Source organism: Alligator mississippiensis, chromosome 2, assembly GCF_030867095.1.
Source record: "Alligator mississippiensis isolate rAllMis1 chromosome 2, rAllMis1, whole genome shotgun sequence".
NCBI classification, from domain to species: Eukaryota; Metazoa; Chordata; order Crocodylia; family Alligatoridae; genus Alligator; species Alligator mississippiensis.
In genome coordinates this window covers 28962278-28974814 of record NC_081825.1, presented here as the reverse complement: position 1 = coordinate 28974814, position 12537 = coordinate 28962278, and the positions used below count along the sequence as shown (strand labels likewise).

The 12537-nt window shown below is 50.8% G+C and overlaps 1 protein-coding gene across 1 annotated transcript; it reads right to left on the bottom strand.

Annotated features, from left to right (window-relative positions):
* Positions 1-296: 296 nt before the first annotated feature.
* DRD5 (dopamine receptor D5) lies at positions 297-2244 on the bottom strand. The gene has a single exon (XM_006264733.4). It carries the CDS (start codon positions 2242-2244, stop codon positions 865-867), a length of 1380 nt encoding a protein of 459 aa, XP_006264795.4. The 3' UTR covers positions 297-864.
* Positions 2245-12537: the final 10293 nt, after the last annotated feature.

The following is a 12537-nucleotide window of genomic DNA, read 5'->3' as shown; positions in this document are numbered from 1 at the left end:
TACAGAAAAAACACAAATAATCATGATATGGGCCATCCATGATACTTAGTAAGAAGGGAATAAAAATCAAAGGCACAAATCTAGTTCTGAATAGAAGCATCTGATAGAGCTAGCTTAAATTAATTGTTCCCATGAACACTTCTTTGATTCAAGAAGTGCATTTCCATGTAGCTTGTAGTCTGCTAGCAAAATAACAGGGTTTAGTAGTTAGTCACTCTTATCATTCAAGTACGATGCTAAAGTTTGAGTACCCATTGTAAATCTTTCAAGCTGATGAATGAAAGATAACCCCTTGATCAATATAACTTATATTTATTCATCTGTGGGAACATGGTAAGGATATCATAGCCAATAATGCCACCGAGGAAAATACAAATTACACAGAAACTCTTTTGGCAGCAACAGAAACACACATTTACATAATCACACAAACCACCCCCCCTTCCCCTAGCTCCAGATAAAATTCAAACACAGGAACTGAACGCACAACTGCCCAGGAGAATTTTTGTTTTCAATGAAGGTGTCAGTTACCTTATCTGTCCCTTTTTTAAAATGTCGCAATACCTAGCACTTAAGAGCTCACTTCTCATGCTCAAAACATTTTATAAACATTTAGTAACTGTAGTTACACCCCAGTTTCTCATTTGGCACATGTTCCTGGTTCTCTCTCTGCGTGAGAGATGTCAAATTACATTTGTTTTCTCCACTTTCTCCAAGGCAGCTTCTAAGCCCTGTAAGTGCTAGACACATAATGTGAATTTAGAGTGAACTGACTGACCAAACTACAGCTTAGAGCCAAGCAGTCTTTTCATTCTGTGTATTCTGTTGTACAATCCAGTAAACTCAGAGAGGGCAGAATGCAGTTTAATGTAAACCATTTGGGGTGAAAGGTGTGATTTTGTCTAGTGAGATCTCCCCCTCACAGTCCAGATCACACACTGAGTCGGTAGCAACCTCATGCTCAGGAGAGATCTGGGACATCCTGTCAAAGGGGTCCTCCGGGTCATCCTCACAGTCAACCACATTAGGGATCATGTTCACATAGGCAGTCACTATCTCCTTATGGAAAATGGTGTCCTGGTTGTAAGAGATGAGCTCGTTGCTTATATTGACTGTCTCTACTGGAGTGCTAGAGCAAAACTGGCTGCACCCCAGGAGGTTGGAGAAGACCTTCCTAAAGTCAGCATTGAAAGCATAGATGATGGGATTGAGAGATGAGTTAGCCCAGCCAAACCAGACAAAGATATTGAAGGTGGTCTCGCTGACGCAGGGAAGGCCAGCCTGTGGGTCGCTAGGTGGGCTCTCGCAGAAGGGGACCATGCAGTTGAGGATGAAGAAGGGCAGCCAGCAGCAGACAAAGACTCCCATGATGACCGAGAGGGTCTTCAAGACCTTGGTCTCTTTCCTGATGGAGCTCTTGAGGCTGGCATGGTGCTGGCAGTCGATGTGGTTGCTCCGGCAGCTCTGCGCGTGCTCGGCTGCCCTCTCGAGAGAGGAGATCCGGCGGATCTGCACCTGGGCAATCTGGTAGATCCGCGTGTAGGTCACAATCATGATGGCCACAGGGATATAAAAGCTGATGAGGGAGGAGGAGATGGCGTAGGTCCTGTTGAGGCTGGAATCGCAGCTCTCCGACGCCTCCCCGAGGGTCTCGTTGCCGCGGGGGGTCCCGGCGGAGGGTCCCAGCCCCGCCGCGGCCACCCAGGTGTTGCCAGCGTCCCCTGCCCAGGTGGCTGCAGTGCCAGGCCCGCCACCAGCCTCCCTGCCTTTGTGCCAGTTGAGCTGGACGGGGATGAAGGAGATGAGCACAGACAGGGCCCAGGCCCCGCCGATCATCACCAAGGCCACGCGGGGGGTCATCTTCCTCTCGTAGCGGAAGGGGCTGGAGATGGCCCAGTAGCGGTCCACGCTGATGACGCACAGGTTCAGGATGGAGGCGGTGGAGCACATGATGTCAAAGGCCACCCAGACGCTGCAGAACGCCCCGAAGGGCCAGTAGCCGGCCACCTCGGCCGCCGCCTTCCAGGGCATGACGAGCAGGGCCACCAGCAGGTCGGACACGGCCAGGGACACGATGAAGATGCTGGTGACTTTGGCCCGCAGGTGCCGGCAGCGGACGATGGCCCCGCACACCAGCGCGTTGCCCAGCAGCGTCCAGAGGATGAGCAGCGCCAGCAGGCTGCCCGCCGCCGCCCGCGCCCCGACGGCGCCCCCCGCCCGCCGCCCCGGCCCCGCCGGCACCATGCCCGCGCCCCCCCGCCCGCCGCCGCCGCCGCGCAAGGGCCCGCGGACGCTTCCCCCCCGCGCCCGCGGCTTGGCCCCATCGGGGCGCCCGGGCGGGCGCTGCCCCCTCCGGCTGCCCGCTCCGCCGAGCCGCGCCGAGCCGAGCCGAGCCGAGCCGGGGAGCGCGGGGCGGGCTGGCTCTCCGCAGCCCCAGCTCTTGGCGAGGGCGAGGAAAGCGCCTCCCGCGCCGCCGCCTCCGCGCGGGGTCTCTCGGGCGGGCTGGGAAAGCCCCGGGCCGGCGGCGGCGGCGGCGGCAGCGGCAGCGGCTCGTCCGGCCGGGCGCGGGCGCGGAGGCAGGCAGCGCTGTGCCGCGGAGCGGGGACGGGGCGGGTCTGGACCGACACCCCCGAGGGGCTTGGCTTGGTTTGCTCGGCGCTGTGGCGCCGCAGGTGTCACCAGATCCACCCAGAGAGTCACGTAGCAATCAGGACGCAGGGCAGAGGTGACGGCTTTTAGGAGAACAACTAGATTTTTTCCACACACACAAAAAAAAGTCTTTAATTTGCAAAAAATCTAGCCGGTTTTATAAAAGAGATCACCTCTGCCAGAGTCCTGATTGCTTTTGCCTCTAGACTGATGGGGCTTCAGGCTGGAGACCTGAGATTTCAGACAGGAATCTGTAGGGTTAAAAGCCTTCTCACCCACTGTGGGCTTTCCCGGGTCTTTGCAACACAAGCATTGCTTTAGGACAGGGGTTTTCAACCTTTTTGGTTCAGTGTACCCTCAGCGGCCAGGTGTGGAGCAGGGGGGTGGTGCGCGGCTGAACACAGAGCGGTGGCAGCCACCGCATACGAGCTTCCTGCGCCCCCGTGCCCAGCCGGGCTGGTGGCACCTGCACAGCAGCGCGGGGCGGCACAGGGCGACGCTCCGTCTCCACACCTACCCCGTAGGGCCTTCTCAAGTACCCTCGGGGGTACGTGTACCCCTGGTTGACAACCCCTGCTTTAGTATTTATCCCTGGTAAAAAAATAAAATCAAGAGAAGGCAAAGAAACAACATTTTCCAAAAAGTGCCTTGCGTATAGCAAGGGGTGCCTTGACTCTAAAACTGTTGAGAACCACTGCCCAAACCATCCATGCACGTAGCACCCACCAACGCTGGAATATGTTCACTGCAGAATGGGTGTTAATTTTCAAATACTAAATGTCTTATGAATCACAGAACTTCAGGAAAAATTTAGTCTGTGCTGTAAAGAAAGCACAGAGAAAAATGACATGTTAGAGCATAATATTAATACTTCACATTTCCTATCAATATTTTATTATTAGAACTATAGTAAGCGAGCCCACTGATGTTGTCCCAACCTTATAATGCATGGTAGGCTGAAGACAAACAAGATTTGGCTCAAACCAGGAATTCAGGGCACACTAATGTTTTATAGAGGAAGGCAACAATGAAAAAATAATCATTTTGCACCTCCTTTTGTTTCTTTCTGGGGAAAGTTTTTACGTAACTTTTAGAAGTACTGTGAGAAATGCTAGCCTTTTGGAACCAGGGGTTCTAGTTTTTTGTAAGCCTTTTATAACATTTTTCTTAAAAGACTATGGGGCAACTATAGAGGACTGTTAGATTTATTACGTTCAAGAAATACAGCAAATGAATCCACAGTTTACTTTTCATGTGTTCTATGGGGACAAACACTTTTGTGTTCCAGCTGTGATGCTACAAAATACACATGCATGCTTAATATTACGAATGTGAATTGGCCCATTGAACCTTCTAGTCACAATCCTAAATTATAAAATTAAGCATGCAGGTGTTTCAGGTAAGGGACTTGACTGAGTCAATTATTTGTATTCAGGCATTTTTTGTTTATTTCCGCAGCACTGATTTATCTGTAAAAACAATTAGAAGGAAAAAAATCTATTAAGTATTCAGTAGTCTATTCTGGATATTAAAAGCTGAGAGAATTCCCAATGGAGGACTCATCCAACATTTTCTCCAGTAAGAACAAGACAAGATTTCATATACCGGATGCTTCCAAATTAAAAAAACAAAAACAACCCCCCGACATGTTAGGAAGGATTGTTTAAAAAAAAACCAAAAACCCCCCCCTCAATCTTCTTGGGCAGTTTCCAGAAACCATAGAAGAAAAAAAGCTGGAAAGGACATAGAAGATGTCCTTTCCAGCCCTGCTTCTCTATGATTCACAATTCAAGGCCCTTGGACTAAACTAAACAAACAAAAAAAAAAGATGCTATCTATCGGAAAGATCAGAACAAGACAGTTATTGTGGTTGACTCCTGCACAGAAGTGCAGTGGAGGAGAACTCCCTTTGTCCTTTTCACTGATGGTGTCTTATACAGTACATCCTTCAGAAAAAGCCACAGTGTGCCCAAAGTACAGAGGAATTCCCATATTATTGGCACTAATTGCCAAATTATGAATCTGATTATGTCTGTCTTCTTTGCAAGTAAGTGCTTAAATCATGCAGTGGTGCCCCTCATCAATTCCATGCCCACCAAATGCTCCAGAACCTCAACTGTTGTATATTGGCAGAGTTCCACTGGAATCAATAGAACTCATATAATTAATGCTACTCAGGAATCTTTCGTGTGTGTGTGTACATGTTGGCTGACCCTTACATATGTGCATAACAAATCCACAGGCAGACAAGATTCTTTGGGTAGATGTGATATCTTTTATTATTCATAGTTTCATAGATTGTAAGGCCAGAAGGGACCTCGGAAGATCATAGGGTCCGGCCCCCTGCAACAAGCAGGAAAGATAACTGGGGGTCAGGTGACCCCAGCAAGGTGACTGTCTAGGCTCCTCTTGAAGATTTTCAGGGTAGATGATTGCATCACCTCTAGAGGGAGTTTATTCCACTGTCTGGATACCCTGACTGCAAAGAAGTTTTTCCTAATGTTGAGCCTGAATTGATCTTCCAGGAGAAGATCACATTTACCTTTTGTGCAGCTGCATTACACCGAAGACTCATACTGAGTCTGTGGTCTACCAAGATTCCTAAGTCTTTTTGTGTAGTGCTGCCATCCAGCTAGGCATTACTCATTTTATATTTGTGTTTTTGATTATTACTCCTAGTTTTCCCCTTGGGTGCCCTGGTGAACAGCTGCTCACTGAGCCCTTGATGTACTCCCCTAGTGTAGCAGTAAGCTGCTACCAGGTCCCCTCTCAGTCTTCTTTTCCTCAAGCTGAAGAATCCTAGATCCCTCAGTCTTTCCTCAAATGGCTTGCTGTGTAAGACTCTGATCATACAGGTGGCTCTTCTTTGGACTCTCTCAAACTTGTCCACATCCTTGTGAAAGTATGGTGCCCAGAACTGGCTGCGGCCTCACCAGGGCCGAGTACAATGGGAGAATTTCTTGACGTTGAACTTCGTTAGGTTCCGATCCACCCAACTTGCTAGCCTGTCTAGGTCTGCCTGTATCTGTAGCCTATCTTCAAGTGTGATCATGGTCCCCCATAACATAGTGTCATCTGTGAACTTGGCCAGTGAGTGCTTTACTGTTCTTTGCAAGCTTTGGGGCAGAAACACCCTTCGTCAGACATAGAGACTCTACCAGTGTTATGTGTTCTCCAAGGTAGAAAAGAAGCAAATTTACAACCAGCATGTCTGTGAAAATGCAAATGAGTGGAAGTAAGGAAGACAATAGGTAGAGATGGCAGCTGAGTGGGAAGGGAGGGAAATGTGTGAAGGAATGCAAGTGGTCAGCATTTTCACAAATTTGTAAATTTGCTTCTTTTCTACCTTGGAGAACACATAACACCAGGAGTTTCTCCTTATGTCTGATGAAGGGCGTTTGTGCTCAAAACCTTGCAAAGAACTTTTTTCCAACTTTTTAGTTGGTCTAATAAAAGATATCACATTTACGCAAACAACCTTGCCTGCCTATGTCTTTTGACCTACTCGGCTGCAACCAACAACCCTGTAACAAATCCATACACACACCATGCTATATGTAACATATTTATGAGGGTTGATTTCACATTCCATATCAAACTTTAAGTCACAAAGAATTCAGGAATATACCAAGGCTATACTGGGAGGGGAATGGTTAGTGATATTGGAACATACAGGAATAAAAACAACCAAACTAATGTATGATTTGTGTGAGGAAGAGGAAAATGCAAAGTGGAACTAATTAGGGTAACTGTCTACTATCTAGGGTTCTACCAGGTCATTTGCAACAGCAGCAAGCCAAAACAGCAACAGCTTGATGGGTATAATTATGATTCATTATCAACAGATGCAGGTCTTCTGCAACATGGTTTTGGGTATGGACCTGCCAAATTCTCGGCAGAAGTGGGCTGTGCAGTGGCTCTAATCTTGCAGGTTCTTACATACCTCCCCCGCACCCTTGCTGACTGGCAGAGGGGCCCCACTGCTTGCTCCTGACTGGCAGGGAGCCAAAAACTTCAGTTTTAAATATGGTACTGTGTTTGCCTCTTGGCTGGTCAGCAACAAGCAGCAGTCACCGGGGCCCATCATCCAAGCAGCAACTAGAGAGCCAGTATAACTTGTCTATACAGAACAGGTAAGCAAAATCCTGTGTCTAGCTCTGATGATCAAATTTCCCAAAATAATGCTGAAGAATTGGAAAGAGATTAGAAAAGACCTACAAAAATATTCTGCCTGGAAAAATGTGACGTGGAGGTGGGCATAGGAAGTTCAAAAGGAGGGGAGGTATTTTTGCTTATCTAAAAAAGGTGCAGAGATAACTTGATTATGACCTAGAAATACCTACCCAAGGGGAAACATTTCTGATATTAGAGGCTCCTGAATCTAGCAAACAAGGGCTTTAGAAGTCCCAGTTGTAGAAATAGCAGATAGCTAAATTCAGGCTAGAGATTAGATGTAAATTTGTAATCGCAGAAATAATTAAGTATTGGGGCAATTTGCTTAGTGATGGTAGTAGATTCTCTATCCTTTTAAGTATTTAAATTAAGATTTTATTTCTTCCTAAAATAATGTGATTTTAGATCAACCACAAAATGAGAGCTGGTTTCAGACTGGGTGAAATTATTTGGCCTGCATTACTTCAGCTTGGGTCTATGATGGACAGTGTGAATTGATCTTAAAATAGAAGGAACACTTACCTGGCAGCACTATTTATGTGTAATTCAATAATGTTCAGCTCCTCCATAAAGTTGTGAGCTGCAAAATCTTTACTGCTGTTGTCACAAGAGATTTCTATAAATGTAACTATTATTTATTAGTATATATACAGAATTTGATCTTATTGTAGTTTACACGGATGAGAGGTTATTGTATGTGCAATCCAAGAGCCTGGTCCTGCAAGTTGTTGATCCTCTGTGCTGTCAAGGGGAAATTCAGAATTGAAGTTACAGGAATTGAAGCTGTTTAGCACCTGAAAGGAATGGTTAACAACTCATAGGACAAGACCTGAATAGGATGGATAACAGAATGGAGATCATTAACAGAACACAGCTTTCACGTCTTTCTAATCAAAACCAAGAAGGGAAATGCTTGTGTCCCAGGGGAGCCAGGGCGACAGAGGAACCCCGGGTCAACAGAAGCCCACTTACCTCCTTTAGAGCCGGAAGAGCTGGAGGAGGGGCGCACGGAAAAACCACTGGTGTGGGTGATCAGCCACGCATATATATGGCTGCGGCCGAGCAGCAGAGGCGGAGAATGCTGCCCGGAATATATAAAAAGTGGCCCCAATGAAGCGGTGGGGCAGCTGATGCAAGGAGGCTAGAGGGGAGAGCCCTCATTCAAAGGGAATCAGCCGCTGCACCCAGCAGTGTGGAAAGCCGGGGGCGGAGCTACCAGAGGCTCCAAGACAGTCGGCAGTGAGGCCGACAGCAGAGCCGGCGAGGAAGCCGGCTGCATAGCCAGCAGCAAAACCGGCAGGGAAACCGGCGGTGACAGTCACACCAGAGCCGGCCGGGAAGCCGCGTATAGCGCCGACAGCAGGACCAGCTGGAGAGCCTGCAGCACAGTCAGCCGCAGAGGCAGCAGTGAAGGTAGGCGCAACGCTGACGGGGAAAACAGCAGCTGCACCCACAGCAGAGCCAGCAGCAGCATCCGCAGAAGATCTGTAGAAGAGGTAACAGTGGGGCGGACCCAACGGGGCCTCATCGGGCTGCGATAAAGAACAGACAGAGACCCGAAGCAGGGCCGGATGGTGGACCCTTGCAGCCCCAGCAACTTTGGGAAGAGGCAGAAATTAGACACCCCAGCAGGGGAGCCGTCTGGGTGGTGGGGCCTGAGCCCAGGGTGGACCACTCAGCCTAGAGGCCAGAGGCATCCTTGTGGGCCTCCGGGTCCATTAACTTAGAAACCCTGGTTATCTTGGTGGTGGGTAGGCACATACCATCACAGGGTGGTTAGAGTAGAGCATTAGGGAGCAGTAGTGGAAGGACTAGGCCAACGGTCCTCGTGAGCCATACAGCATGTCTGAAGACCCAGACGCACGGTGGACAAGCTGTAGGCAGGAGAGGGGAGAAGCCGAAGACACCAAAGGGACCTGAAGACCGATAGCCTAAGGTGGTGAGTGCCTGGGGTATAGGGGAGGTTGGAGCCCCAAGAGTGCTCGCCGGGAGACGCGACGACCCTGGAGGCTGCCCCGAGGGGGAACCCCCCACTGAGGTACCATCCCAAGTCGTGGCAGGTGAGTTAAGGGGACCCCCTGACGTTAGCAGGGGTAGCCTGTGGGGTCCACCCTCAAGTCCAGGGCAGACACGATCTCCAGTCCGGGCGAAGGCTGTGCGGGAGCGCCTCCTGGAACGAAGGCGGACACAACTTGGTGAACTGGCCGGGAACATGGAAAACCCGGACATGGTGGCCTACGCCAATGCCCAGCCCGTGCCTATGACCACGGCCAATATTCTCGGGCAAAACTTGCAGGCTCTCACCCAGATTCTTGATTCCCAACAGCAGATGTTAGACCACCAACAAGACTGGCTCAGACATAGCCTGGTGTCGTTCAAGATTCCAAAGATAACGAAAGACGACGATCCAGAGGCCTACATCAAGGCCTTTGAGCGCCACGCCCTTATGACGGGCCTCAACCAGGAGTACTGGGCCAACCAATTGGGTGCCCTGGTAGTCGGTAAAGCACAGGCTGCCTATCGGGCCCTCCCGAGGGATGAGGCCAGAGACTATGAGTGCATGAAACAGACGATTCTTTATCAATTAGAGATCAGCCCAGACCACTATCGATGTCTGTTCCGCTCCAAGAAGGGGTCCGATGAAAGACGGCCCCGTGTGCTGTTGCAGCTGCTGCGGGACCTCCTCAACAAGTGGGTGAGCCCACCGGGGTCAGACCGAGAGGACCTGGCAGATCAAGTTGTCCTCGAACAGTTTCAGAATGACCTGGAAGAAAGGACACAGCACTGGGTTCGGCAGCACTTCCCACAGAATTGCGAAGAAGTCCTGGAGCTAGTCAAAGCTTTCGCTGCTGCGAAGGCGAGCTATCCGAGGGAGAGAAGGAGCCCGGGACCGGCTCTGGTGCTCCCAAAGGAACCAGAATGGCGACATCCTCCCACCTGGGGGGCTACTAGAGACACAGTGTGTTTTCGGTGCCGGCAAAGCGGGCACTTCTCACAAGAATGCCCTAGCCAGCCCGAGCACTGGATTTCAGCCAACAGACCCAGAGGCTTCACTGACTGGCGCCGCAGCCTGGAAACCAGTGAACCAATGGATTGTAGTTATGCCGGTGGTGAGGGGAATGCGACATGGGGCCACCCAGTCATCAAGGCCTGGGTGGACGGACGCCCCGTGCAGGCAACCCTCGACTCAGGATGCGCCCAGTCCATGATAAGGGCTGACATGGTATGCCGGCAAGCGGGAAGGAAGGCCCCACTGGTGACAGTGGCCTGCCTCCATGGTGAGGCCTAGCACGTAGGGCGGCAGTGGATCCAGCTGCACATTATGGAACACCAGGGGGAACTCCTGGTGGGAGTAGTACCCAAGCTGGCATGTAAGACGTTGCTGGGCTGGGACTGGGAACCCATTTATGACATGCTGGATCGCGTGAGAGATGCAGAACAGGCACGCAAAAGAATGTGGAACTGTGAAGGATGGTTGGGGGAACTAGAAGAGGACCATGAATCAGCTGAGGAAGCCAGAGGTCTCGACCTGGACAACTTCACCAGCAGTGGGCAGTTTCGGGAGGCACAAGGAGAGGACCCAGAGCTCAGGGTACTCTGGGAACGAGCCCAAGACTCCAGGGATGGGTCCGGATCACTGCCAGGAGAACAGCCCTGCTTCGAGGTAAGGAATCACCTCCTTTACCGCTTATCAGGGCACGGACGGGAGAGTTCCATGGAAGTGCAACTGGTGGTGCTGAACCAGTTCCGCCAGGTTATCTGGCAATTAGCTCATGCGAGTCCGGTAGGAGGCCATTTAGGGTGAGATAAGACCCTGGTGAAGGTGAGTCGGTGGTTGTTTTGGCCCGGGATGGGGGAGGAGGTAGCTCAGCGGTGTGCAACATGCCCAGAATGTCAGAAGACCCGGACCGAACACCCCGCCAGGGCTCCGCTCCAACTGATGCCTATCATAGACACCCCCTTTGTGAGAATAGCCCTAGACGTCGTGGGACCACTGCCCTGCAGTAGCTCCAGCCACCAATATATCTTGGTTATGGTGGGCTATGCAACGCGTTATCCCGAGGCCATCCTGTTACGAGCAGTAACCGCCCCCCGTGTGGCGGAAGAATTAATAAAATGGATAGCAAGGATGGGGATTCCGCGGGAAATTCTAACCGATCAGGGAAGAAATTTTATGTCCAATGTCCTGAGGGCGGTTTGTCGGACACTACAAATAACGCAGATCCTCACCTTGATTTACCACCCTCAGACCAATGGGCTGGTAGAACGCCTGAATGGCACCATCAAGCGAGTATTGAGGTGCTGCATTCAAGGGGACCCTCAGCAGTGGGATCTCCTTTTACCCTTGGTATTATTTACCCTTAGGGATACTCCTCAGGATTCCCTGAAATTTTCCCTGTTTGAAATGGTTTTAGGGCATTGGCCCCGAGGCTTGTTACAAGTCGTGTGGGAGGAATGGGAATGAGACAGCGGGCCGCTGCAAGATCCGGCGGGGTATCGCCAAGAGTTCCAGCAGAGGATAAGGACGGCCCAAGACATAGCCTGTGAAAATCTGAGAGCAGCTCAGGCCCGCCAGAAAGAGAAATACGACAGCAACACTAAGGAGTGGGTCTTCGAGCCAGGACAGCGAGTGCTAGTACTGCTCCCGACGTTGACGAGCAAGTTTTTAACTCAGTGGCAAGGCCCATTTGAGATACTCCAACGGGTCGGGCCAGTGGATTATGAAGTACATCGACCTGGCTATCTCCGGGAGAAGCAGATTTTTCACGTGAACCTGCTGCAGGAATTGCAGGAACCCGTGGGGTGGGTTACCTTCATAGAGACCGACGAAGAGGATCTGGGTCCCCAAGGATCAAGGCAAGAGGTCGCGCCCTCCGAAAAGCTAGAGGCATTAATTAGGGCCAGAGAGGAATTGTCCGAGCTACAGAAAAGGGAGATGCTGGAGCTAATACCCGAGTTCCGGGATGTTTTCTGCAAAGAGCCAGGATGGGTTCGAGGTGCAGTTCATGCTATAAAAACCCCACCGGGGGCGATAGTCAGGGAAAAGTGGAGGCCCATTCCCCGCCATTTACTAAAAGCCATGCATGAGGAGGTGAGCTCCATGTTGAAGCTGGGAGTGGTGAGGCCTTCACGAAGCCCTTGGAGGAGCCCGCTGGTCCCTGTGCATAAGCCCGATGGGTCGCTTAGACTCTGTGTCGATTATAGAAGGCTGAATGCTCTAGCGGTCTTCGATGCTTTCCCCATGCCTCAAGTAGCTGAGTTGATAGAAAGGATAGGAGAGGCCCAATACATATCAACCCTGGATCTGGCGAAGGGGTATTGGCAAATTCCAGTGGCCCCGGAAGACCGGCTAAAGACGGCATTCGGGACCCCATGGGGGCTCTATGAATTCGTGAGAATGCCCTTCAGGCTACATGGAGCGGCGGCGACATTCCAACGCTTGATGGATCAGCTGTTGGCCCCCCACGCCGGATATGCGGCAGCGTATATCGATGATATCGTCATATACTCCCACACCTGGGCTCAGCATAAGCAGGCCCTAGGGGCGATATTATCAGAGCTGAGACATGCTGGTCTCACGGCAAACCCACAGAAGTGTGCCCTGGCCCAAAGGGAAACAAAATATTTAGGATTCTTGGTCGGCAGGGGCACAATTAGACCCCTGGCAGACAAAGTGGAAATGGTGCAGAATTTTCCAGCCCCCCAAAATTGTCA

Excerpts from the sequence above, each read along its gene's own strand:
- DRD5 (XM_006264733.4), bottom strand. The coding sequence starts at position 2,244 with ATGGTGCCGGCGGGGCCGGGGCGGCGGGCGGGGGGCGCCGTCGGGGCG.